Source organism: Adiantum capillus-veneris, chromosome 12 (assembly GCF_014529385.1).
Source record: "Adiantum capillus-veneris isolate H3 chromosome 12, ASM1452938v2, whole genome shotgun sequence".
In the NCBI taxonomy this organism is placed as follows: Eukaryota; Viridiplantae; Streptophyta; class Polypodiopsida; order Polypodiales; family Pteridaceae; genus Adiantum; species Adiantum capillus-veneris.
The window spans coordinates 139,132,096-139,156,553 of record NC_140942.1 but is presented as its reverse complement, the minus strand read 5'-3'; the positions used below and the strand labels follow the sequence as shown (position 1 = coordinate 139,156,553).

Genomic DNA, 24,458 nt, shown 5'->3' with positions numbered 1-24,458 from the left:
TGTATATGGAGTAGCCACAAGAATGTGAGGATGTGTGTGAAGAACAAAAACTCTGATAATTCTGTACTGAGAGAGAGAGAGAGAGAGAGAGAGAGAGAGAGAGAGAGAGAGAGAGAGAGAGAGAGAGAAGAATTGTACAATGTATCTCCACCCAACCACCCTTATTAGATGGCCTTATCTAGCTCTATTCACAATCAGAGCCTAGGCCTAATCATTCAAAAGCCTTTTTTGGTTTTAGGGGGAGAGAGGGCCTTGTCACTAAATGACACCTCAATTTTAGAGGGGATCTATGGTTGAAAATCGACTTCGCGTGTCTCTAAAGATCACAACCGTTGATCTCGAATGTGAACTTGATGTAAACTAAGTGTAATCTCGGACAAATGTGAACTCATTGTGAACTAAATCTGAACTCTACAAGGTATGTGCATTGCATTTTGGTCGTGTGAACTTGGTGTGAACTAGGATCACGAACGTGCCGAAACTACTTAATATCATGCTACATTTTCTTGCATAACAAAATGTGTGTGCTATCATTCCATGATGGAGAGGTCATGAGGTCAAACACACCCAATCCATATTTTTCTTCTAAATGGATTGAACGATCCACGATCAACAACAATCTAGGACCGTAGATCCTCTAGGTGTGAACGAGTATCATGAGGGGGATCTCCCAAATTAATGAATTTAATTTAAGGAATACGGAACTAGATATGTATGTATACAATAAAATAGAATAAGTAGATAGAATCTCTCTCTCTCTCTCTTTATTTATATATATATATATATATATATATATATATATATATATAGAATATAAATGCCATTTCCCTCTAACAAACAAGTCTTGAGTTCAACTCTATAGGTCTCTCGGGATAGTTTCTTACGACGTTAAAATACTCTTCTTCTTCTTCTTTTTCTTTCTCGCTCTGCGCGCAATCAATGAAGAGCAACGCGCTACGAAGCACGCCTAGTCTCATGCTCTAGTACCGCTCGCTGGTAAATAGAATCAGACGTCAAGTTATGACGACGGAGAAGAGGGTTGCTACAACACAGGCGCTACTTATCGGGACCCTTGCCCCAGGCCTCAATGTATCTCTCTCTCTCTCTCTCTCTCTCTCTCTCTCTCCCCCCCCCCCCCCCCCCCCACACACACACACACACACACACACACACACACGGACAGAACGCGCACACAGTTTTCACCAGATATCGATGCATGGCTGCGAAACTCAGTGTCCTGTGCACAACACCTATCGCATGGATGATGGATCTGTGTTTTGTAAGGGAGGGTACGCATTTGTGTCTCGATACATTTTGTGCGTAGACACATTTTGCACGTGGTTCTTTGGTGAAGAACCACACACGGGAATAGGTAAGGCCATGATTCCCAACTCCTTTCCAAGGCAATTGTCGTGACACATTGATACTAATCCAAAACACCCTTCCTTGCTTAGTTGTGCTACTTCTTAGTTTTTTGGTTCTTTGCTAGGGAAAGTCCCTTGACCTTTGGGGGAGGGTAGGAAAGAGAGAGGCAAGAAAAGGTGAATTGGATGAGGATCAGGCCTTCAACTGCGCGCACAACTCCGCTGATTCGAAGGAGTTCCATCGTGGTAGGTTCAAGAATCTGTGGCTTTCCTTGATCGAGACTCGGAATGTGGACAACACTTAGTACTCAGTCTAGGCAAGCCAAGGAGATCACCACCTGTAAGGAAACGTTGCAGAGTCCAAAATGGTGAGAGAGATGAGTGAGATCGCAGGGCGATAGAGAGAGGGAAAAACTCTGCATTGCAAAGGAAAATGCTAGAGCGAGGAGAGAGAAATGTTGTGTGAGAGAGAGAGAGAGAGAGAGAGAGAGAGAGAGAGAGAGAGAGAGAGAGAGAGCACTGTGCGATCCCAAAACGCTGGCTCTATATCTGCTCAAACAATTGTGTACATACTACAAAGTGTTGGGGGCGGGGAAGGGGTCCCTGTAGGGACTCACCCTCAATGCCCACTCAGGCTGGATACACACTGCCAATGCGGGGGCCCGTCAGTTTTGATGATGGGCGGGCATGCATTACACATTGGCTACATTATTTTATCATAAAGCAAAATCATTTTCAGCAGCTGCGTCCATCGCATTGGTTCGCCGCCTGATTTTGGCTGACCTGGCAAAAGCTCAACCCCCGCCCGAGCTTGGGCAGGGGGGCATCGCCTGTCCAAGACCTTGTCCTCTGCCCTTTCTGCCCTGCGTATCAGCAAACGCCGCCTAGCCTCCACGTCTGCGCGCCCAAGCTTGGGCACGCGGTTTGTAACCAGCCTCAGCTAAAAACAGCCCGTGACCTAGTAATGTGGGGGCGCCCTCTAAAATAAATCCTCTTAGTCTATAACACACATATGGCATAAATGTGCCAAGGTGGCACATTAATGCCCCGTCATCATAAGTTGGCAAAAGGCTTAAAACGATAGAAACTAGAGACTTTGACCCCAGAGAGCCTCAAAAGAGGGATCTTGCCTCATGCTAGCCTATTGGGTGGACACATACACGGCTCTTAATGTCGGAAAAGGTATGCCTACTTCAAGTACGGTTAGGCATAGCCACAAAATAGCCTCACTTTCTAATTTACTCTTGGAAATGCTGGAGCCACCATCTCACAGGGAATGAAACTAACACCTCCTCTTAGCCCTTGGATGGGGAACCAATCCAAGGGAGCGTGTAACAGACTTGGACACTCCAAGTCAAGAATGAATCACGACAGCACCAAATAACCACTTCAAACAATTCACAGATCACAATAGATTTGCACTGGCCCGGCGGAGTTTCGTGCCTAGAGATATGGGCCCCAAAGACTGGCACCTCTTTCGGTATTTCTTTTTGTATTAATCAATTATCAAAGTACAAGAGAGCGGTTAGGGTTTCACTCTCAGACTCTACGTCCAGATGCTCTGAGAAGTGAGGCCCTCACCACTAATTTAAAGATTACAAGGGATGCCCAAAAGCAGAGCCCCAAAAGCTTGAAAGCAAAAGCAGATTCTCTCTCTCTCTCAATGAGAGTCAGTAAAAAGCAAGTTTTCTTTTTCTCTCTCTTTCTCCCAAATCATAGCAAAAAGCTGAGATTTGCGTCACCTTTTTTTTTTCCCACCTCCGCGATTTTCGGAAATTAGGGTTTATGGCTTTTGTCAGTTTTGCAGGCGTAATCGCGGTTGATTACAATGCTTTCAAGAGGGGGGTACTGTAACAGACTTGGACACTCCAAGTCAAGAATCAATCACGACAGCACCAAATAACCACTTCAAACAATTCACAGATCACAATAGATTTGCACTGGCCCGGCGGAGTTCCGTGCCTAGAGATATTGGCCCCAAAGACTGGCGTCCCTTTCGGTATTTCTTTTTGTATTAATCAATCATCAAAGTACAAGAGAGCTGTTAGGGTTTCACTCTCAGACTGTGCGTCCAGATGCTCTGAGAAGTGAGGCCCTCACCACTAATTTAAAGATTACAAGGGATGCCCAAAAGCAGAGCCCCAAAAGCTTGAAAGCGAAAGCAGATTCTCTCTCTCTCTCTCTCAATGAGAGTCAGTAAAAAGCAAGTTCTCTTTTTCTCTCTCTTTCTCCCAAATCATAGCAAAAAGTTGAGATTTGCGTTGCTCAAAATTTCCCTTTTTTTTTTTCCACCTCCGCGATTTTCGGAAATTAGGGTTTTTGGCAAAAATTAGGGTTTGCAAGAATTTTAGGGTTTTTGCTATCCGCCACGTCATCACTTTGTGACAGAGTGTGCATGAAGGATAATGTCGCCTATGGTAGAGGTTTGGTGAAGTTGTCAGCAAGGTTATTTGACATAGAAGAGTGCTCAAGATATGTAGTACCATCGAGGGTCTTCTCTCGAACAAAATGATACTGCATCTCTATATGCTTGGTCGAAGCATGACACAACGGATTCTTTATGATAGCTATACACCTCTGGTTGTCGGAATAGATAGTGGTTGTCGAGTGCAAAAAAGCAATCACCAAAAGTAACCTTTGTAATTAAACAGACGCACATGTAGCACTGCAAGCAACACGGTACTCTACCTTTGTGGAAGATAAGGCAATTGTGGGTTACGTCTTACTGCTCCATGAAATCGCTCTTGAAACAAATGAAAAGGTGTAACCTGTAGTCAACCGTTGTTTATCTGGATCTCCACTCGAATCGGAATTAGTCTATTCTTGAAGAGTAATCCTGAAGTTTGTACCTCTAGTGATATACCATATGCCCAACGACTTGACTGCTTCAAATATCGCAATATCTAAAGAGCCTACTCCAAAGGTCTTGTGCATGAATGAATTGAGAAGTCACACCTTCAAAACGGGTGTTTAACAACCAAATAAGTGAACCGACTAGCTTACTATACTTCGTAGCTTCAACTACATCTGAGGGGTCATATATGTAACTGAGGGGTCATGCAGGGACTTCTTGTGCTTGGGATACATAAAAGTAGAGATTGGTCTACACTTGGTCATACCAAAAGCCTTCGACATGAGAGAGAGAGAGAGAGAGAGAGAGAGAGAGAGAGAGAGAGAGAGAGAGAATAAAAAGTCCTCGGAAGTTAAATATGACCTATGGGACCACGAAAACATACATGGTGCTTCTTATCAAGAGTATACATTGGAAACATGACTAGATGCGGATACAACAATATTGCGACATTTGTCACTTAGGAGTGGGGGGAGATTGGGTAGGGGAGGGTGGTCTGGGAGTTTGTGGAACTCGAAACTTTTCAATAATGGCCTTGCCGCCTTGACAAACGGCCCATTTACGTGTTGCTCGAGCATCTCACACCTTTTGAAGTTCTTGTTTCTTGACTTTGAGTCGAGCGGGCTTCAAGGCCTCGTTTATCCAAGTTTTGGTGCCCTTGAGTAGTCGAGCTTGCTGTAGAAGTGCTATGTGCACCTCTTTGTTTTTGAAGACAAGGGTGCCTTGGTTGGTGCGGTTGTCATGATGGACCTTCTCGATTGTGTTGGAATCAAACTCGCTCGAATGAATGGCTTGGTTGAGCTTGGCCAAGGTCGAGGTGTAATCGTCGTTCTCCGCCCACCAGATAGAGGGCAAGCCACCGATGTGGAGGGATAGCACCAATTCTTCCCATCGGCGACGTTCTTGCATGCATTCTTCTACCTTGGTGGAGACGGCGGCGGTTGCTTCGTTGACTTGAGTGGCAAGGTTTGCCACGCTTGCAGTGAGGGTGTGCTAAACTTCCTTTGCTTTGACAAGAATATGGTCGATGTCGACTTGCTGTTGTGAGTGTAAGAGGGTGAGACGGGTCTCTAAGGTCGTAAGGTGCACCTTGAGTTCCATGTTTTCTTCTTTGAGTTCTCGGATTTGCGCTCGTAGAAGATCTGTCGGGTCCACCCGTGGTGGGCACGGAGAGGCTTGTCGGCTTGATTGGTTTGGACGACCTCCCTCGTTGCATCTTGTTTTGAAGAATCGTAAGAACGAACCCTTCGCTGTTTAGAATCCCTTCACAAATGCTGGGTAGTGGTCTTCATGAGCTTAGAGGCGGGAATAGGGATCAAATAAGGGGTGAATAACCTTAGTGGGTTAACTTTGGGGGAAATGTCACGTGCACATCTAACCCTATGTTCATGTGGACACCCTACTTCAAGTCAAGGGTTCATGTCGTCTTAAGAAGTGTTTTGGCACCTTTGTGAGTTTGTTCGCAGATCGTGCATGTCCAAGCACTTAGAGTAGTTGCATATCTTTTGGTTGCACACAGCATGATCATCAGCATTACAATTAGTAGCCATCATGAGCATTTTACAGGACACAGAACCCATTTTCCCTATTTTAGCCATTTTTTCACTTATTATTAATAAGTGACTTTGTTGGGAAACTGGGTAGGGCAATTTTGCTAAGTTAATATATAAGGAAACTGGCAATCACTTAGTGGCAGCAGAAGAAGAAAGGAGAGCACATGCAATCACTTGCAGCAAGCTCTCCAACCTCCCTTCTCAAGCAAGAACCTCCACAACTTGGCGTTTTTCAACAGCTACACACCAGCGTTTTCAGCCTGCAGTAGACAGCGTTTTCAGCAAGCAAGCATCAGCGTTTTCTGCCCGAGCAAATCAGCGTTTCCTGCCCTGCCACATCAGCGTTTTGTAGCAGACAGTCCAACGTTTTTCAGCAGGTCAAAACCAGCGATTTCAGCCCCTGCTGTCCAGCATTTTGTAGCAGACAGTCCAACATTTTTCAGCAGGTCAAAACCAGTGATTTCAGCCCCTGCTGTCCAGCGTTTCAGTAGACAAAGGCAGCGTTGTCCAGCCGGAGGAAGTTAGCATTTTCAGCCAGCCGTCGTCCTCGTCGTCGCCGTCGTCTCCGACTTAGAACCTCATTGCATTGTAGCGTCAAGAACTTGCATTAGCATCTTGTAACAGATTTGTGCAATCAATAGCATAGACTTCTCTCGCAATCGAGAGAGGGGCCCTTGGAGGAGGGTTTGACAACTTGTCTGGTGTCGTATTCTTCTCTCTCTATCTCTCAGTCTCAGTACTTTCATGCACAGTGTTTACCCACTTTGTTTGTGATCATTTGCACTCTCTCACTAAAGGAACGGAAGGCTTTCCCTTCCATTAGTAAAAGGAACCCTTGAGCACAGTTCGGAGCACTCATCTTGAGCAAAGTTCAACAATCACTTCTGTTGCACCTTACATTGGTATGAGAGCTTTGGCAGTGTTCTGTATCACTCGAGGAAAGAACCACAATATTTTTTTTTGGCTTGTTGCGGTCGCACGTAACCCAAGACCTCTTGGGCGTGTCGATTCCTAGTTGTGTTTTTGAAGAGTGACAGGAAACCCAAGAAAGAAGGGCTTGTCTAAACTCCTCTTGTTGCTCTCATTGAGAGCGGACCGTGCACTTCGCGGCCGGCCAATCGATGTGAGGTGGGAAAAAGCAACCTTGGTGTGAGCGCAAGGCCGCCAAGGGGTGCGTCCACGAGAAAGAGAAGAGCTTGGGTAAGAGAAGATCCTTTTCTAACACAGATTGCAAGCTAAAGGAAGAACCTCAAGAACCTCAAGACCCCCAAGAACCACAAGTTCCTCGTGAACTTCAGAACCCAAGATCTCAGTGTGTGGTCATCACTCGAAGCGGAATGGATACTTTGCATGAAGGTGATGAGCATGAAGGAGGTGAAGAAGAATTTTTTCCACTAGGAGGTTTTTCATACCCTTCCCCATCTACGCCATGGTTTGCACGAAATCCGATGGAGGCTTTGGTCAAGTCAATGATGGATATGATGTTACAACAGGAGGCGCACTGTGCCACCGTTGACCGCGAGCACGAGCAAGCGCGCTTGGCGACCGATGAAAGAAGGGCAGCCATGGAGCGTGAGCAAGCGCGCTTGGCGGCCGAAGAAAGACGTGAGGCGCAGAGAGACCAACGCATGCAAGAGTTGGTCTTACAGGTTCTCACTTCGAAGCTCGAGCCACTCAAGGACGTGGGTGAATCATCAGGTAATCGAGAAGCGGATTCCATCAACCCCGTCACGGAGAAGTTGACTTTCAGTAAGTATGACGGTAAGATGGATGCTAATGTTATTCATTCTTGGTTGTATCAATTTAATGCTTATTTTGCGACAACTAAGAAGACAGGGAATAGCAAAGTTTTGACGGCAGCTATGTATCTTGCCGGTGATGCCATTAATTGGTATCAAGTGTGGCAAGAGGAACAATTGGCCGTGCACCTAGAGGAAGCCGAGATAGGTGTGCCCCTTTCTTTCAGTTGGGTCGATTTCCAAGACAAGCTCAAGGCGCGGTTCTTGCCACCTCAGTACCTAGCGCAATTAAAGGAAGATTGGCGCAATCTCAAGCAAAATGGTACTCCAGTCATATCTTTTTCTAACCGTGTTTTGCAGCTTGGCACCCAATTACGCAAATCGGATGCGAAGCGCAAAGAGGGTTTGATTTTCGGGTTGGACGACTATATTAGGTTTAATGTGGAAGTCTTCGATCCCGTCGATCTCAACAAGGCGGTAGCGATTGCTCTCGCCCAGGAGATGAAGCACAATAAAGGAAAAACTAAGGAAAACAAGACTTCTCAAAGTGCCAATCAGACTTCTCAGAACTCACAGAACGGTAAGAGCGGTAAAAATGGTAAGAATGGTAACTCTTCTAGCCAATTGTCCTCTAACTCTCAAATTGAATTTAAGGATAAAGCTAAAGCACCTGCAAAACCTAAGCTAACCCCGGATGAAAAAGCCGCACAAGGAATTATAGGAGGATATATAACGGCTGAAGAACAAGTGATTTATGCTAAGGAAGGTAGATGTTATCAATGTTACGTCAAGGTTCACATTAAGAAGGCTTGTCCTAAAACAGCCCCACCTAAAGAACCCAAGGAACCCATAGCTACCACAAGCACTTTAATGAATCAATCTGCGTCATCACATGTTTCTGACACACACATTGATGAGTCTCTCATGAAGTATTACGGTCATGTGAAGGGTCAACGTTTTGTCATATTGTTTGATCCAGGTAGTATGCATGATGTGATTAGTGCCTCTTTTGTAGAGAGAGCCCGCCTAGAGGTTAGTCCGACATTGTAAGGTGCAGCGGAATGAATGTTGAACTTTGCTCAAGATGAGTGTTCCGAACTGTGGTCAAGGTTCCTTGTTCTTAGGGAAGGGAGAGCCTTCCGTGCTTTAATGAGAGAGTGCAAGTGATCACAAACAAAGTGAATAGACACTGTGCGTGAAGGTGCATGAGACTGAGAGATAGAGAGAGAAGAGAATACGACACTAGGGAGTTGTAAACCGCTCCTCCAAGGGCCCCACTCTCGATCGCGATAGTAGTCTGTACAATGGCTGATGCAAATCTAAATGCTTGCTATGTCGATGTCGACGGTGTGGACGACGATGACGAGACTATGGCTGAAAATTGAATGCTTGAAGTGCTGACTTAATAGCTTATGAAAAACGCTGATTGCAGGCTTCTTCCGTTGCTGATGGGTTGTCCAAAAACGCTACAGAAAACGCTGTCTTGCTGGTCAATTTCTTGCTGAAAACTCCTTGTTGAAAACGCTAGTATGGTTGCTGTAAAAACGCTACTGTCCTGTCCCTTTGCTGGCTGAAATGGCTGATGCAAAACCGCAGGTTCATGGGTTGCAAAAACGCTATGATGCTGGTACTGGGATGCTGGTGGAAGTCGCTATGCTCTAGGGCTGAAAACGCTGGCTTTAGGCTCCAAAAGCGCTGGTTGTAAGGGGCTGAAAACGCTGGTTTTAGGCTCTAAAAACGCCAGGTTGAAGGGAGAGTCGTCTTGCTGAGAAGGTTCTCCAGAGGTCTACTGCACTGAGTGCCTGATGCTCTCCTTCTTCTTCTGCCAGAAAGTGCTAGCTCTGGTTTGCTTATATATTAGCATAGCAAAATTGCCCTACCTAGTTCCCAACAAAAGTCACTCAATAAATAAGTAAAAAATGTCAAAAATAGGAAAATAGGTTTAATGCACTGATGGATTCTGATGAATTTTGATGGGAATGCTGATGATCATGCTGTGTGCAACCGGAGGATATGCATCTAATCTAAGTGTCTAGTCATGCACGGTCTGCGAATAGACTCACAAAAGTGCCAGATCACTTCCTATTCTAGACTGACTTGACTGAATTGAACCCTGGTCCTGCTGTAGCTTGTCCACGGACACACAGGGTTTGGATGTGTCACGTGACATCCCCTCCTTTTCAAAGTGAGGTACTGGTACCGAACTGTATGACATCGAGGGAGATCACCAACAACATCCGGAATCCTCGAAAGGACTCTTCGCTGGCCCACTCTGACGTGTGGCTCGTGCGATACTTGAACTTCATAAAGGTCTGCAAAGCTTGCTTCTTTGAGCCGCGCCAAAAGCGACACAAAGTCATTTGTGGCTCCTTCAATGCTTCAACTTCGTCTAGAGTCATGCTTCTTCCTTCTTCAAGAATCGTCATGGCTGACAATTCCTGAAACCACTTCCAACACAAAAACATGAACATGCCTATTCCATGTAAAGTGACTGGAAAAAATCTTGTCTTCCTAAAAGAGTGTGCATACAATGTAGATGAACAAATAGTCGGAGTGCCAAACCGTTCACCACACACACGCAAACAATGAGATCGACTCTTGTCTTGCTGATCTAAATCAATCAACTGTGGCAATTCACAACGGAAATGCCCATGCTTGGTGCTCATACTTGCTTGTGCTCTTTCTACGACTGTGTCGTGCCAAGGAAGAGACATGGAATGTGACTTCCTTGAGTGCATACTTTTCAGCTTTTCATGAATAATCCGCATACATCCGTACTCATTCATGAGTGAATCGTGCTCAGCGAACAATATGTCATGCCTGTGAAAAGGGATCACATAAGGACGGTGATTAAAATACAGGAAAGCATCACGAATGAAACACTCGAACAATGGTTGTTGCTGACTAATCATTCGAACACATAATAGTTCCTGTGGGGGTTCTCTGGACCTAGGCGCGAGAGCCAAGATCGGTTCTTTCTGAGGGGGTTCTGTAGACCTCGACTCAAAAGCCAAGATCGGTTCTTTCTGATTGATCGAATCTGCAATGAGGTTAGCTTCACTAGAAAAAGTATCAACTAAACCATCACCCTTGTGAACAATCACAGTTTCTTCTTGCAAATCATCATGCTCGTGAATAATGACATCTTGATCATCATGCAAATCATCATGCTTGTCCTTATCATCCAAATCATCATGCTCATCATTATCATGCAATTCATGCTTATCATCATGCAAATCCTGCAAAGAAGAGACTGAGAGAGTCTCCTTCTCCTGAATCCTTTCAATCTTCGCCTGCACATTAGAAATGAGAGATGGAGAATGACCAACTTGCTCTCCACGAATGACAATGGGAGAGTCACTTTTGGCATTGAAAGTGAACGTATATTCCGCCCAATCAATGAGAGGGTTATGCTAACCATCGAATGCCCAAAATCATCACATCCTGAGAGAGGAGAGAGAAAGAATTTTCTACGGAAAGCAACTTATTGAACTGTAAACAACACATCAAGGCACTCTTTTGTGATGAGAGAGTCCATACTTGGAGCGAAGCCAGAGACCTCGAGAGGAGATTTCTGACTAACCTCTAGGCGGACTTTCTCAACAAGAGAGGGACTAATCACATCATGCATACTGCCTGGGTCAAACAATATGACAAAGCACTGCCCCGTCATATGACCATAACATTTAATGAGAGACTCATCAATGGGAGGGTCACGAGAAACTTGGGGCACACTCGTGTTGTCATTTATTGCATTGACAGAGGAAGTGGGTTCTGTGGATTCTTTAGATTCATTAGAGTCAAGCTTAGGACATGTTCTTTTTATGTGACCCTTAATGTGACAATGAAAACAACGACCTTCCTTAGAACAAGTGCTTTGCTCTTCCGACGTGATGTATCCTCCTAAAATTCCTTTTGCTACCTTTTCATTTGGAGTGAGCTTAGGTTAATTGAGTGCCGAGCTGCAAAACACGATTAGAGAAAGACATAACTGGCATACCATTTTGCTTGAGACCGTGCCAATCGTCCTTCAATCGTGTTAGATACTGAGGTGGCATAAACCGCGCCTTGAGCTTGTCTTGGAAATCAGCTCAATTGAAGAAAAGGGGCACGAATTCGTCGGCTTCCTCTAAGTGCGCGGCTAACTGTGCCTCTTGCCATGCGTGGTACTAATTGATGGCATCACCGGCAAGGTACATAGCTGTCGTCAAAAACTTGTTGTTTCCTGTCTTCTTAGTTGTCGCAAAATAAGCATTAAATTGATGCAACCAAGAATGAATAACCGTGGCGTCCATCTTACCATCATACTTACTGAAAGTCAACTTCTCTGTGACTGGGTTGTTGGAGTCCGAATCTTGGCTTGCGCCACTTGAGGAACTACCAACATCTTTGGCTGGTTCGGACTTCGAGGCAAGAACCTATCGAACCAATTCTTGGGTGCGTAGGTCTCTCTAAACCTCACGATCTGCCTCCAAGGCCGCTCGTCTTTCTTCGACTGCCTCCTTTCTTTGTGCTTTTCTTTCTTTTCGTGCATCGTGCTCACGTTCCAAAGTAATGCGAGTCGCTTCTTGTTGTGCCAGCGCAATGCGATTCGCTTCTTGTTGTTGTGCCATCATGTCCATCATCGACTTGACCAAAGCCTCCATAGGATTTGGTGCAATCCCTGGCGTAGATGGTGAAGGGGGAGGGTCAGGAAAACCTCCATGGTGAGGAAATTCTTCTTCACTACTTTCATGCCCATCACCTCCATGCGAAGTATCCATTCCGCTTCGGGTGATGACCATACACTGTGATCTTTGGTTCTTAAGTTCACGAGGAACTTGGGTTCTTGTGGGTCTTGGGTTTTTGGGGGTCTTTGAGGTTCTTGGGGGTCTTGAGATTTTTGGGTTCTTGAGGTTCTTCTTTCGCTTGCAATCTGTGTTAGAGAAGGATCTTCTCTTCACCCGAGTTCGTCTCTTTTCCGCGGGCGCACCCCTTGGCGGCCTTGCGCTCACACCAAGGTTGCTTTTTCCCACCTCACGTCGATTGGATGGCTGCTAAGTGCACGGTCCGCTCTTAATGAGTGAAAAGAGGCACAAGGGGAGGCTGGACAAGCCCTTCTTTCTTGGGTTTCCTATCACTCTTCAAAAACACGATTAGGAATCGACACGCTCAAGTAAACTTGGGTTCGTGCGACCTCAACAAGCAAAAAAAATTCTATGGTTCTTGTGGTTCTTTCCTTGAGTGATACAGAACACTGCCAAAGCTTTGATACCAATGTTAGGTGCAGCGGAATGAATGTTGAACTTTGCTCAAGATGAGTGTTCCGAACTATGCTCAAGGTTCCTTGTTCTTGGGGAAGGGAGAGCCTTCCGTGCTTTAATGAGAGACTGCAAGTGATCACAAACAAAGTGAATAGACACTGTGCGTGAAGGTGCATGAGACTGAGAGATAGAGAGAAGAGAATACGACACCAGGGAGTTGTAAACCCCTCCTCCAAGGGCCCCACTCTCGATGGCGAGAGTGGTCTACTATTGATTGCACAATTTGGTACAATGGCTGATGTCACAAAGTGATGACGTGGCTGCCAAAAACCCTAATCTGTAGAAACCCTAACCCTCATTTTGAGCATGACACGTGGTAGCAGTACGGACGCCCGCAGATTGTGGCGGAATTTGCGGAGGCTGATTTTTTGTGGCAGTTTTGCTTTTGACAGTTTTTTGATCCCGCTTTTTCCTACGCAAAGGATATGAGAGAGAGAGAGAGAGAGAGAGAGAGAGAGAGAGAGAGAGAGAGAGAGAGAGAGAGAGAGAGAGAGAGAGAAGCTTCTGCTTTATTTTTTATTGGCTCAAGAGAGCTTGTGAGAGAAAGAGCCTTCCTTGTAAACAAATAAATAAGTGGTTGGGATGCCCACTCTGCAGGGCATCTGGACATAGAGTCTGAGAGTGAGACCTAACCACTCTTGTACTTTGAACTCAGATTAATACAAAAAGAAATACCGAAAGGAGCGCCAGTCTTTGGGGCCAATATCTCTAGGCACGGAACTCCGCAGGGCCAGTGTAAATCAATTGTAACTGTGAACTGTTTTGAAGTGGTTATTTGGTGTTGTCGTGGTAGATTCTTGACTTGGAGTGTCTAGGTCTGTTACAGTGGTATCAGAGCACGGTCAATTTCTCTTCTACGGGAAATCCGATCCCAATTTTTTTTCAGTGGCACCTATGGCTTCACGCAAGGATCAATCGACTTCCTCTGCATCCGGAGATGCGGGAAGGGATCACAACGAAGATTCCGGCAAGGAGTATGGCCCGCCTCGGCCTACTCAGGCGGAGCGACGAGAGATGGAGCGTCGTTAATTGAGCGGCGATGCAACAAAGATGATGCTCAATTTTGCGAAGGACCCAAAATTTGCAAAATATATGAGCGAGACTTCTTTTCAGGAAGTGCACAAGTGGCAGAAAACCACAGAACCACCCCCGAAACCCGCTCTTAAGAAATATTTAGAGAAGGAATTAGAAGAGGTGGTTGATGCACGGATTGCTCAGCTTTTTGACGCGCAAAACAAAGCTAAACAGCACGGCAAAAAGCAGAAGAAAGGCACTGACTCCCCGGGTTATTTGGGTAGTTAGTCGCCATTTGATAAGGCAAAGAAAGAGAAGAAGCGTGTTCGATTTGAAGAAGTACCCAATTCTTCTTCTTCTTCTTCTTTTGATAGTCCTTCTAGCTCTTTTGACTCGAGCGAAGAAGACAGAAAAGGCAAAAAGCGAAGCAAGAAACAACGCTTCGGAAAGGGCAAGAAAAAGGCAAAGAAGTCTAAATCTTGCCCAGTGAATGACAGTTCTACAGAGGACTCGTCTACAGACAGTTCAAACTCTGACGACGGCAACTTTTATGCAAACAAGAAGAATTTTTATAAAGCCAACTAGTATGACTTTCTGGAAGACAAAAGCAAGAAAGTCCGAGAGTTTAAGGAAGGTGGACAATCAATTAAATGTTTTCAGGATATAGAGATGCTTCGAAGGCTTTGTCTTTTATACAATAGTTTGACATCGCTTTCGCGGGAGGACGCTACTCAGAGCACTCTAAGATTCGGAGAGTTGCCTCTTACTTTAAGGGGAATGTTCGAACTTGGTGGTCCACGATTCTTTTAAACAAGAAAGCGCCAGTTAAATGGGTGAAATTTAAGAAGCTTTTTATTTCTTCTTGGTTGACTCAAGAGTATGAACGTGATATATGAGCTGCTTGGAACCATCTTCGGATGACCAAGAAAGATACAGTGGACGCTTATTGTGAGAGATTCCGGAGCTCTTTTCTACCCGCCTCTTCATTCAAGAAGATCTCGTTCAGAGTACAGATTGAGCGGTTTACCTTGGGTCTACCTACAGAGATCCGAGATCACTGCTTGGAACAGAAGTCAGCTTCTATTCAGGAGTTGATGAGTCATGCGAAACGGGGTTTTGCCATTCACTCTGGCAGTCTGACCTACTCCACCGATGAGGTCATGACACAACGAGCCGAACAGACTTCAGTGAATGAAAGTAGAAAGAGAAAGAGCAACCCAGAAAAGAAGGATGCACGACCCAAGCTTACTCCTCAGGAGAGAGCTCGCTTCATCAGGGAGGGGAAGTGCTTTGGATGCGGGGTACATGGACATATCTGCGCGAAGTGCCCTGAAAAGGCACAGAAAGAACAGATTGACAAGGACGACGAAAGGCCTGAGAGTTCGAGAGCAGCTGAGGAACGTGGAAGAAAAGGCAAGATGAAAACAGGACTGGTTCCAGATTGTGTGGGTACCGATCCCAACACCATGGATGAGAGTACAGAACTTTGCCGAGCTTGGGGCAAAGTGAAAGACCAAGAGGCCTTGATCTTCTTTGATGGAGGAGCCAAGGCCAACTTCATTTCACCGGAATTGCGGCGCGGCTCAAGATCACTCCCGATCGGATGGGACCACTTGCGGAGGCAGTTCTAGCGGCACCCACCAGGGATGTAGCCATTACACCTGTCATTGGCAAACTTTGGTTGCATTGTCAAGGGTATTTGGGGCATGAGGACTTTTACATAATGCCTTTGGAAGGTTGTGATGTTCTCTTGGGAATTCCCTGGTACCGCAAGAACGTGTGGTCGATTATCGGGTGAGGAAAGCGACATTGACACAGAGAAGGGCAGAACCATTGTACTTGACATTAAACTGAAGGGCGAGTCTGTCCCTATTGTATCAACTATTGTATCGACTTTGGCCATTTCTCCAGTCTGTTTGTTTATACGATCTTTATGAAAGAGTTGAGTGATGAGGATAGGACAAATATGTCTAAACTTGATAAAGAATGCCAAGATTTTCTCCACCCTCACGCCGATTGCTTCTCAGAGGGCCTACCAGGCTAGTTACCACTTGCTCGTCCTGAAGATCATACCATTGATCTGATAGCTGGAAGCACACCACCGAACCAGCCACCTTACCGTGTGAGCCGAGCACAGAATGAAGAGATTATGAACCAAGTGAAAGACCTCTTGGAAAAGGGTCTTGTCCAGACTAGTACTTCACCGTATTGCTGTCCAATGTTGTTGGTTTTGAAGAAAGACGGATCTTGGAGAATGTGCATCGATTATATAGCTCTCAAGAAAAACACCATCAAGAACAGATTTCCGATTACTAGGATCGATGATATACTCGACAGATTACAGGGATCCTCATGCTTTAGCAGGGTTGATTTGAAGAGTGGATATCATTAGATCAGAATTGCGCTGGGAGACGTCTACAAGACAGCTTTTCGGACGACTTTTGGATTATTTGAGTTTTTGGTGATGCCTTTTGGCTTAAGCAATGCTCTTGCGACTTTTAATCGGATGACGGACAAGATTCTTGGAGAGTACAGGCTATTTGTTGGCACTTTCTTTGACGATATCATTGTCTTCTCCAAGAATGAGGCAGAACATAGAGATCATCTGCTTCAGGTCTTTTAGGCATTACGAGATCACAAGTTAGTGATTAATGCAAAGAAAAGTGAATTTTTCCTACCAGAGATACACTTTTTGGGACACATTGTCGCAGCAGCGGGAGTGCAAATGGATCCGGCCAAGATAGAGACTATCCGTGATCGGCCCGATTTGAAGAATGTCCATGGAGTTGGAAGCTTCTTGGGATTGTGTTCGTACTACAGGCGGTTCATTCGAAAGTTTGCAGAGGTTGCTTCCCCTTTGAATATCTTGACACAGAAAGGAATCCCGTTCTCGTGGGGACCCACAGAGGTGACTGCCTTTCAGACATTGAAAGAGAAATTGACTACGGGACCAGTTTTGACTTTGCCGGACTTGTAGAAGTCATTTGAAGTATATTGTGATGCTTGTGGTCGTAGTCTGGGTGCGGTCTTAATGCAAGAAGGCCATGTCAGTGCTTACGAGAGCCGACTGTTCTCAAGCCCGGAAATGATAGCACAGATTTATGAGAAGGAGCTTTTGGCGGTTATCCATGCTCTTACTCAGTGGCGACATTACCTACTCGGAGCGGATTTTACTGTCTTTACAGACCATAAGAGTTTGCGCTACTTCTTGTCACAGAAGCAACTATCGGAAAAGCAGATGCGGTGGGCGAACATCTTGTCACAGTTTCACTTCCAGATTGTCCATGTTCAGGGACAGAAGAATGTGGTGGTAGATGCTTTGTCTCAGAAGCCGTTAGTTCTGGCTATTTCCGCGATACATCATAGGAGCTTCGAGGATATGGTCGACCAGTATGCCACAGATACAGATTTTGCAAACGTTTTCACACGGATATGGGATTGGGAGACAGTAGCGGGATATTCCATTCGGGATGGCTGTAACAAACTGCTGACGTGTCAAAGCCTAAAGAATGGAGTCAACTTATAGGGGCCTAAACCTTAATTTCTGCCAGAAACTCTAAAACCCTAATTTCTGCCAAAAACCCTAACTGCTGAAACCCTAATTCCAGAAACCCTGATTCTGAAAACCCTAACCCTAAAACCTGCAAACCCTAATTCTGAAAACCCTAACCCTAAAACCTGCAAACCCTAATTCTGGAAACCCTAACCCTAAAACTGCAACAGCGTGGCTGATTTCCGAAAATTGCGCTGGCATGATGACGTGGCAGGCTGTACGGATTTCCGTGATTTACGCTGGCAGCTTTTGGCATTGCTTTTTGGCCAGAAGCTTTTGAGTTTGAAAGCTTTTCATGTGAACTGCTTTTTGGACCAGAAGCTTTTGATTTTGAAAGCTTTTCATGTAAATTGCTTTTCAGACCGAGGGCCTTTAAATATGAGGCTAGGGCTCATTCTCTGGCATGCTTCCTGGAGAAGGTGCAGAGTCTGGAGTACCGGCTTGTACTTCGATGATGCATTATAAAGAAATATCGAAAGGGGCGCCAAGGTTTGGGGCCAATACTCTCTGGGGTGGAATTCCGCCACTCCGTGTCGCGTGTCGTCTCTCTCTCTCTTTCAGTTTAGTTGTTATTGAAGTGCCAAAAGTCTGTTCAATCTGTTCTTTTCTATTTGCACGTGGTACCCGCCTCGTGACAGTGGTATCAGAGCATCAGGCGTGTGCTTTTCTAAAAGCATACCGGTCCTACAAAAGAGCAGACAGAGCTATTGGAATTTGATTCGAGGTATCTTCGCCCTCCAACCCGGACTTATTAGCCACCCCCACCCTTACTTCATCGCGCATCGGGCGCGCTCCCGTCTTCACCGCAGTGTCTTACAGGGCATAGGCCAATCAAGATCACTTGCAAGAGAAGGATCCAGATTTGTTTCAAGTCACTGTTTTTCTCAAAAGCAGTGCTATGCAGATGTTGATTTCTACAACTACCAAGCAGCATACTCCAAGTACTTGGCAAGCTTTCAAGAAATTTTTTTGCCCGAAGTTATATGGTTTCTGACATCTTCCTTCAGAGTGCAACTTCTGGCAGAGTGGGGTATCCTGAAATGCTTGCCATGGAAACCCTAGCAGATTATAACTTGAAGTTTCTCGACATCTCCCAGTAGATGTCTCTTCACGAGCATATGAACTTGGAGACCGAGTGCGATTGCTATCTTGGGACTACCATCGCCGCCAAAGAAACACTGTTTGTCCAAGAGCTGATGGATCATGCTGTGCTCGGCTACCACCTTATGGAAGAAACCTAACGCTAATTTTTGGTGCAGGTTTCAAGATGGAAAGTCAGTCGACTTTTCGAGCTCGACTGATGTCGAGATTGCTTTTTAAGTTTGAGTTCTGTTTGAGCTTGTTTGGTGATCCTGTTTGGAATTTGTTTGAAATGGATGGTATCTGTTTTGAACCTGTTTTGGTGCCGATTTGAATTGTTTGAGTCTGGTTTGATACTGGTTTCAATGATTGGTGATTTTACTCCCGGGTGGAGAAGTGGTAAATACTGTTTTGGTATTGTTTGAACCTCGGAACGACGCAGGCCGATGCCTGGGGAGCGTTTGGTTGTATGCTTGTAAAATAATTGTTGTTGTGACTCTCGGCCCGGACCTGGATGGTTATGCGGGAGGAGTATTAAGAAGTCTGAGCAGTGGTTACTCTCAGCACCTCCAAACGACGCAGGCTGCGGTCTGGGGGGCGTTTGGTTGTAAAAGGCCTCTATATCTCCCGGCCGGGACCTTTTTAGGTTATGCGGGAGGAGTGATGAGGGAGTCGTTGAATATCTCCCGGCCCGGACCTTGTTAGGTTATGCGGGAGGAGTGTTCATCGGCAGCTTTATGTTTCTATGTCTTGTAACATTCATATGTGAGCATTTGTGTTGCATTGTGATGTGCCAACCACTGAATATTCCTAATTGGATGAGATTGCCTGGGTATGTAATTTTAGTGCATCAAGACACCCGTGGAAGATCAGTACGGTCTGGGTGTGATGGCTAATTTTACTACGCCGGAATATCAAGAGTTCTGATCTGGACGAAAGGAGAAGCTAACTCCTTGATCAAAACAGCCGATAGGAGCAGCTAACTCCTTGATCAAAAGAGCAGAAAGGAGAAGCTAACTCCTTAATAAAAAAAGCAAACTGATTGTCCCTCGGAATGTCCCTCGGAAATTTTTGAGCTAACTTGAGTTGTTTTGCAGATATGTTGTAATCGGGGACGATTACTCTCTTTCAAGAAGGGGAGATGTAACAAACTGCTGACGTGTCAAAGCCTAAAGAATGGAGTCAACTTATAGGGGCCTAAACCTTAATTTTTGCCAGAAACCCTAAAACCCTAATTTCTGCCAAAAACCCTAACTGCTGAAACCCTAATTCCAGAAACCCTGATTCTGAAAACCCTAACCCTAAAACCTGCAAACCCTAATTCTGGAAACCCTAACCCTAAAACTGCAAAAACGTGGCTGATTTCCGAAAATTGCGTTGGCATGATGACGTGGCAGGCTGTACGGATTTCCGTGATTTACGTTGACAGCTTTTGGCATTGCTTTTTGGCCAGAAGCTTTTGAGTTTGAAAGCTTTTCATGTCAACTGCTTTTTGGACCAGAAGCTTTTGATTTTGAAAGCTTTTCATGTAAATTGCTTTTCAGGCCAAGGGCCTTTAAATATGAGGCTAGGGCTCATTCTCTGGCATGCTTCCTGGAGAAGGTGCAGAGTCTGGAGTACCGGCTTGTACTTTGATGATGCAATATAAAGAAATACCGAAAGGGGCGCCAAGGTTTGGGGCCAATACTCTCTGGGGTGGAATTCCGCCACTCCGTGTCGCGTGTCGTCTCTCTCTCTCTCTCTCTTTCAGTTCAGTTGTTATTGAAGTGCTAAAAGTCTGTTCAATCTGTTCTTTTCTATTGGCACGTGGTACCCGCCTCGTGACAGCTCTGATACCACTGTCACAAGGCGGGCACTGAAACCGGCCTGTTCAATCCAAAAAGGGCGGTAGACTTTACTTTAAACCTTGATTTAGCTTTCACCCATTATTAGTCGTCTATTTTACCTGTACTTTCAAGACACAAGAGAGGGGGATGGGATATAGATGCTAGAATGCACCTGTATGAGAAGACCGACACCAGATTGGCCCCTAACTTAGGCGCCCCTTTCGGTATTTCTTTATTCTTTAATAGAGGGAATAAATGTGGTGGATCCCTACAAGCTGCCCCGCACAAACTTGGCTGAATTTCAACTGTTCCGGCCTGATTTCGGCAGCATAATTGTGCTAGGACCCATCACAGTCAGTATTCCCACGCATTGACTGACTTTCCCAACGCATACGGGCACTTTGCAAAACCTGGCGAGAATCTGCAGCACGCTGAATTCTCTGTTTTCGGCCCTGAAAATGCGCTAGATCACATGTACAGCGGTCCCCTTGCGTCCCTGAACCTCCTGGGGGTATTAGGGTCCGTTTAGGGCCAAAACCCTAAACCTGCAAAAATACACAGCAGGCTGTAATTCACTGTTTCGGGCTCCGTTTCGCGTGCCGGTCGCATCCGTAGCAAGTCCTCGAGCTCCCGCACCTGTAGGGCTACTTGCCCTTTGAATCGGACGAGATTTCTGGCGTGAAACCTCTTTGAATTCACCTGTACCTACGGGGGGATTAGCCGCTAGCTAATCCAGTACCTGTACAAGAGGCTCTTGCCTCGGCAATCGCGCATGAACCCACACAACTGAACATTGGTCAAATGAAGAGCCCACTAGAGGGGCATAACATACTGCCAAAGGGGGGAGAGAGGGCAGTGCGTAGCGTGCAGGGCATCACTCCTGGCACCGCACTGTGCATAAGAGGGAAAGCAAGCACTCCATAGCTCTTAACTTGTGACAAAAGCTGCAAATGAGCCTCTCCTAGCTTAAAATTCAGGGCCAACTCTCTCTTGCATTAGAAACTGCACCAGAATGTGCCACTTGGCACATTTACAAGCATTTTCCCGTTTCGGGGTTGCCGTCTAAAAATATCCCAACCGGTTGCCCAGTTGACTTCACGGCAGAGTAAGAAAATGTTCCCTTTGTCATTCCGGAGGTAATGACGTCAACACATTTTCAGGTCCCAAAATAGCAGTTCCCTAAATTTTAGGAGATGCTGCCATTGTATCTATCTAGGTCATCCGACCCTCTTTGTACACTGCGGCTGCATCCAGAACTGAAATGTAGCCTCTGTAGCAAAGGATTCCACTTTGGCTAGTCAATGACCCCACTTGGCTAACCATAGTCCTTGTCCAACCTTAGTGCTCTCTTGCCCTCAGGCCTCGACTCCCTCCGGACAGTTCCACACTAGCTATGCAATGCAGGGCAGTTAGATTTCCCGAGGGGTGTTTCCAAAAAGTGAAAGTAAATAGATAATAAGAAAGAAATCAACAAAAAGGATAGATAGTAGTCACACGCTGGTGACATACCCCCCTCTTGAAATCTCAAACGTCCTCGTTTGCATCTATGTCGTACATGCTCACTGTCAACACTGATGTATTCAACACTTGTCGACACATATACGATACATACGTGCTCATTGTCAACCCTGGTGTATTCAACACCTTGTCGACTCATGTATTGCCTGCGTGTGAACCCTGTCCCAATGACATAGTGGTAGCTGCGCACTCTGCCATTGCTTTGAGTCACTAACTTTCCAATGACAAAATGGTAGCTGCACATTTTGCCACTGTCTTATAGTACACGTTGGATCCCGTAACACTTTCCAGCATACCCAAACCGACAGTTTAAGAATGCAGTTACACATGTACTCTTGAATAGAAGCAATCACTGTATCCTTGACAAACTGACAAGAAATACTCACTTCTATAGCACTAATCAAACTTTTGGACATTCCATAAGAGCAATTGCCAAACTGACAATCTGTACAGCTCTAACATTCATGTAACAGGTATTTGATTTGAGCTCACTTTAAATACCATGTACATCATTTGTTTCAGAAGCCATTGTCACACTGACAATCCATTTAGCTTTGAAACTCAAGGGGTCAAGGTAGGTTGCAAATCGAAGGCTTCCAGGTAAAGTGATAACACAGTTGGTGACTCTGCAAGTTCACCTTCTTCCATCCACTTAGCATCCATTGGTGGATAGTTTCTGAACTTTACCAAGTAACGCCTAGCAACCTTGCCTTTCACTTTCCTTTCTTTGTGTGCCAAAATCTGTTCAGGGACCAAGATCTCGTCAAGTTCCTCGACTTCCGGCTGATCTTCAGCTGGCATATCTTCTGGCACATCACCCACATAGGGTCTGAGAAGACTCACATGAAACGCTTTGTGAATCTTCCAACTGTCAGGCAATTTCAGCCTATATGCAACATCACTGATTATATCGCACACTTGAAAAGGCCCATAGTAGCGCATGCTGAGCTTTGGAAACAGTCTTTCCTTGCCCTTCATCTTCTTTAACCTTGCCTTTTCAAAGCGTAAAAGCACCCAATCACCAAGTGAATATACCACTTCACGACGGTGACGATCAGCTGCGTTCTTTTGCTTTGCCTGAGTCCTTTCTAAGGCCACTTTGACCTTCTTGTACATTTCATCCATGTCCTGAACATACTTATCTGCTTCAAATATCTTGTCCTTTGTATGCAGTATGGAAGGAACTTTCTTGCCACCTTCAACTATCTCAAAGGGTGCCTTGCCAGTTGATGAATGCACTGTATTATTGTATGCATACTCCACCAATGGCAAATACTGCTCCCACTTTCCTTTATGCTCTGACACATAGCACTTCAGCAGATCTAGGACAGTAGAATTTGCCTCTTCTGATTGCCCATCTGTTTGAGGATGAAATGACGAAGAGAATTTGAGCGTGGTGCCCATATTCTCAAACAAGCCTCTCCAGAACAAACTTGTCATGCGTGGATCACGGCCGCTAACAATCGACTGTGGCATGCCATGATACTTGAAAATATTGCTCATAAACAAGCGTGCCATCTGATCTGGCTTTATCTTCTTCCTGACAGGAATAAAATGAGCCTGTTTGCTGAATCTGCAAATAATGGTCCAAATACCATCATTTCCTGTCTGCGTTCTCGGAAGATCAAAGATAAAATCCATAGCAATACTTTCCCATGGTTTATCTGGAATAGGTAGTGGTTGCAATAACCCTGGTGCCTTTTGCCTGTCAAACTTGACCTTTTGGCATATTAGGCATTCTCGCACAAAGGCATCCACATCCCTTCTCAATGTAGGCCAATAGAAGAATGTCTCAACCGCTTTAACTGTAGCATCGATACCACGATGCCCTGCATACGGTGGGACATGACTCTCTTCCATAACTTTGCGTCGCAATGGCTTTGTGACACACAATCTGCCATGCATCATCATGAACCCGTCTTTAAGAAGATAGTGTTCATGACGTTGTCCATCCATTAGTTGCTCGAAGACCCTTGCAAAATCTTCATCATTTGCATACTGTTCCCTCATATCATCAAGTTCATGATGATAAGGAATCGACACAGCTGAAATTTGTGGCTTCCTTGACAAAGCATCAGCCACAACGTTCTTCTTGCCTTCCACATGCATAATCTGAAAATGGAACATGGACAAGATATTTGCCCATCGCATATGCTTCTCAGATAACTTTGTCTGTGTCAAGAAGTATCGCAAGGTCTGATGGTCCGTTTGGACAACAAAGTCTGCACCTAGCAGGTACTGTTTCCAACTTAAGAGCGCATGAATCACAGCCAGTAACTCTTTCTCATAGACCTGCATGGTCATCTCTGGCCCTTGCAAAATTCTGCTCTCATAGGCTACTACCTTGCCACCTTGCATTAGCACTGCACCAATGCTACTACCGCAGGCGTCACACTGGACCACAAATGACTTCCTAAGATCTGGCAACACAATGACTGGATCTGAAGTCATCTTTTCCTTTAAGAGATTAAAAGCTGAAATCTCTTTTTGTGTCCATCTAAAGGGGACTGCTTTCTTTTGAAGAGCATGTAAAGGTGAAGCAATCTCAGCGAAATTTCGGATAAACCTTCTGTAATAGGAGCACAGTCCCAAGAAACTTCGGACATCATGCACCGTCTTCAAATTTGGCCATGACTTGATCGCTTCAACTTTTGCAG

General features: G+C 45.3%; 1 protein-coding gene across 1 annotated transcript in view; it reads left to right on the top strand.

Moving 5' to 3' along the window:
- The first annotated feature begins 915 nt into the window (after positions 1-915).
- LOC147446588 (uncharacterized) overlaps positions 916-24,458 on the top strand; it is a 63,967-nt gene continuing 40,424 nt past the window's right edge. The window contains exon 1 of the mRNA XM_086526256.1: positions 916-1,089. Coding sequence (XP_086382382.1) covers positions 1,021-1,089 — 69 coding nt within the window. The 5' untranslated portion in view covers positions 916-1,020. The remainder of the gene's footprint in view (positions 1,090-24,458) is intronic.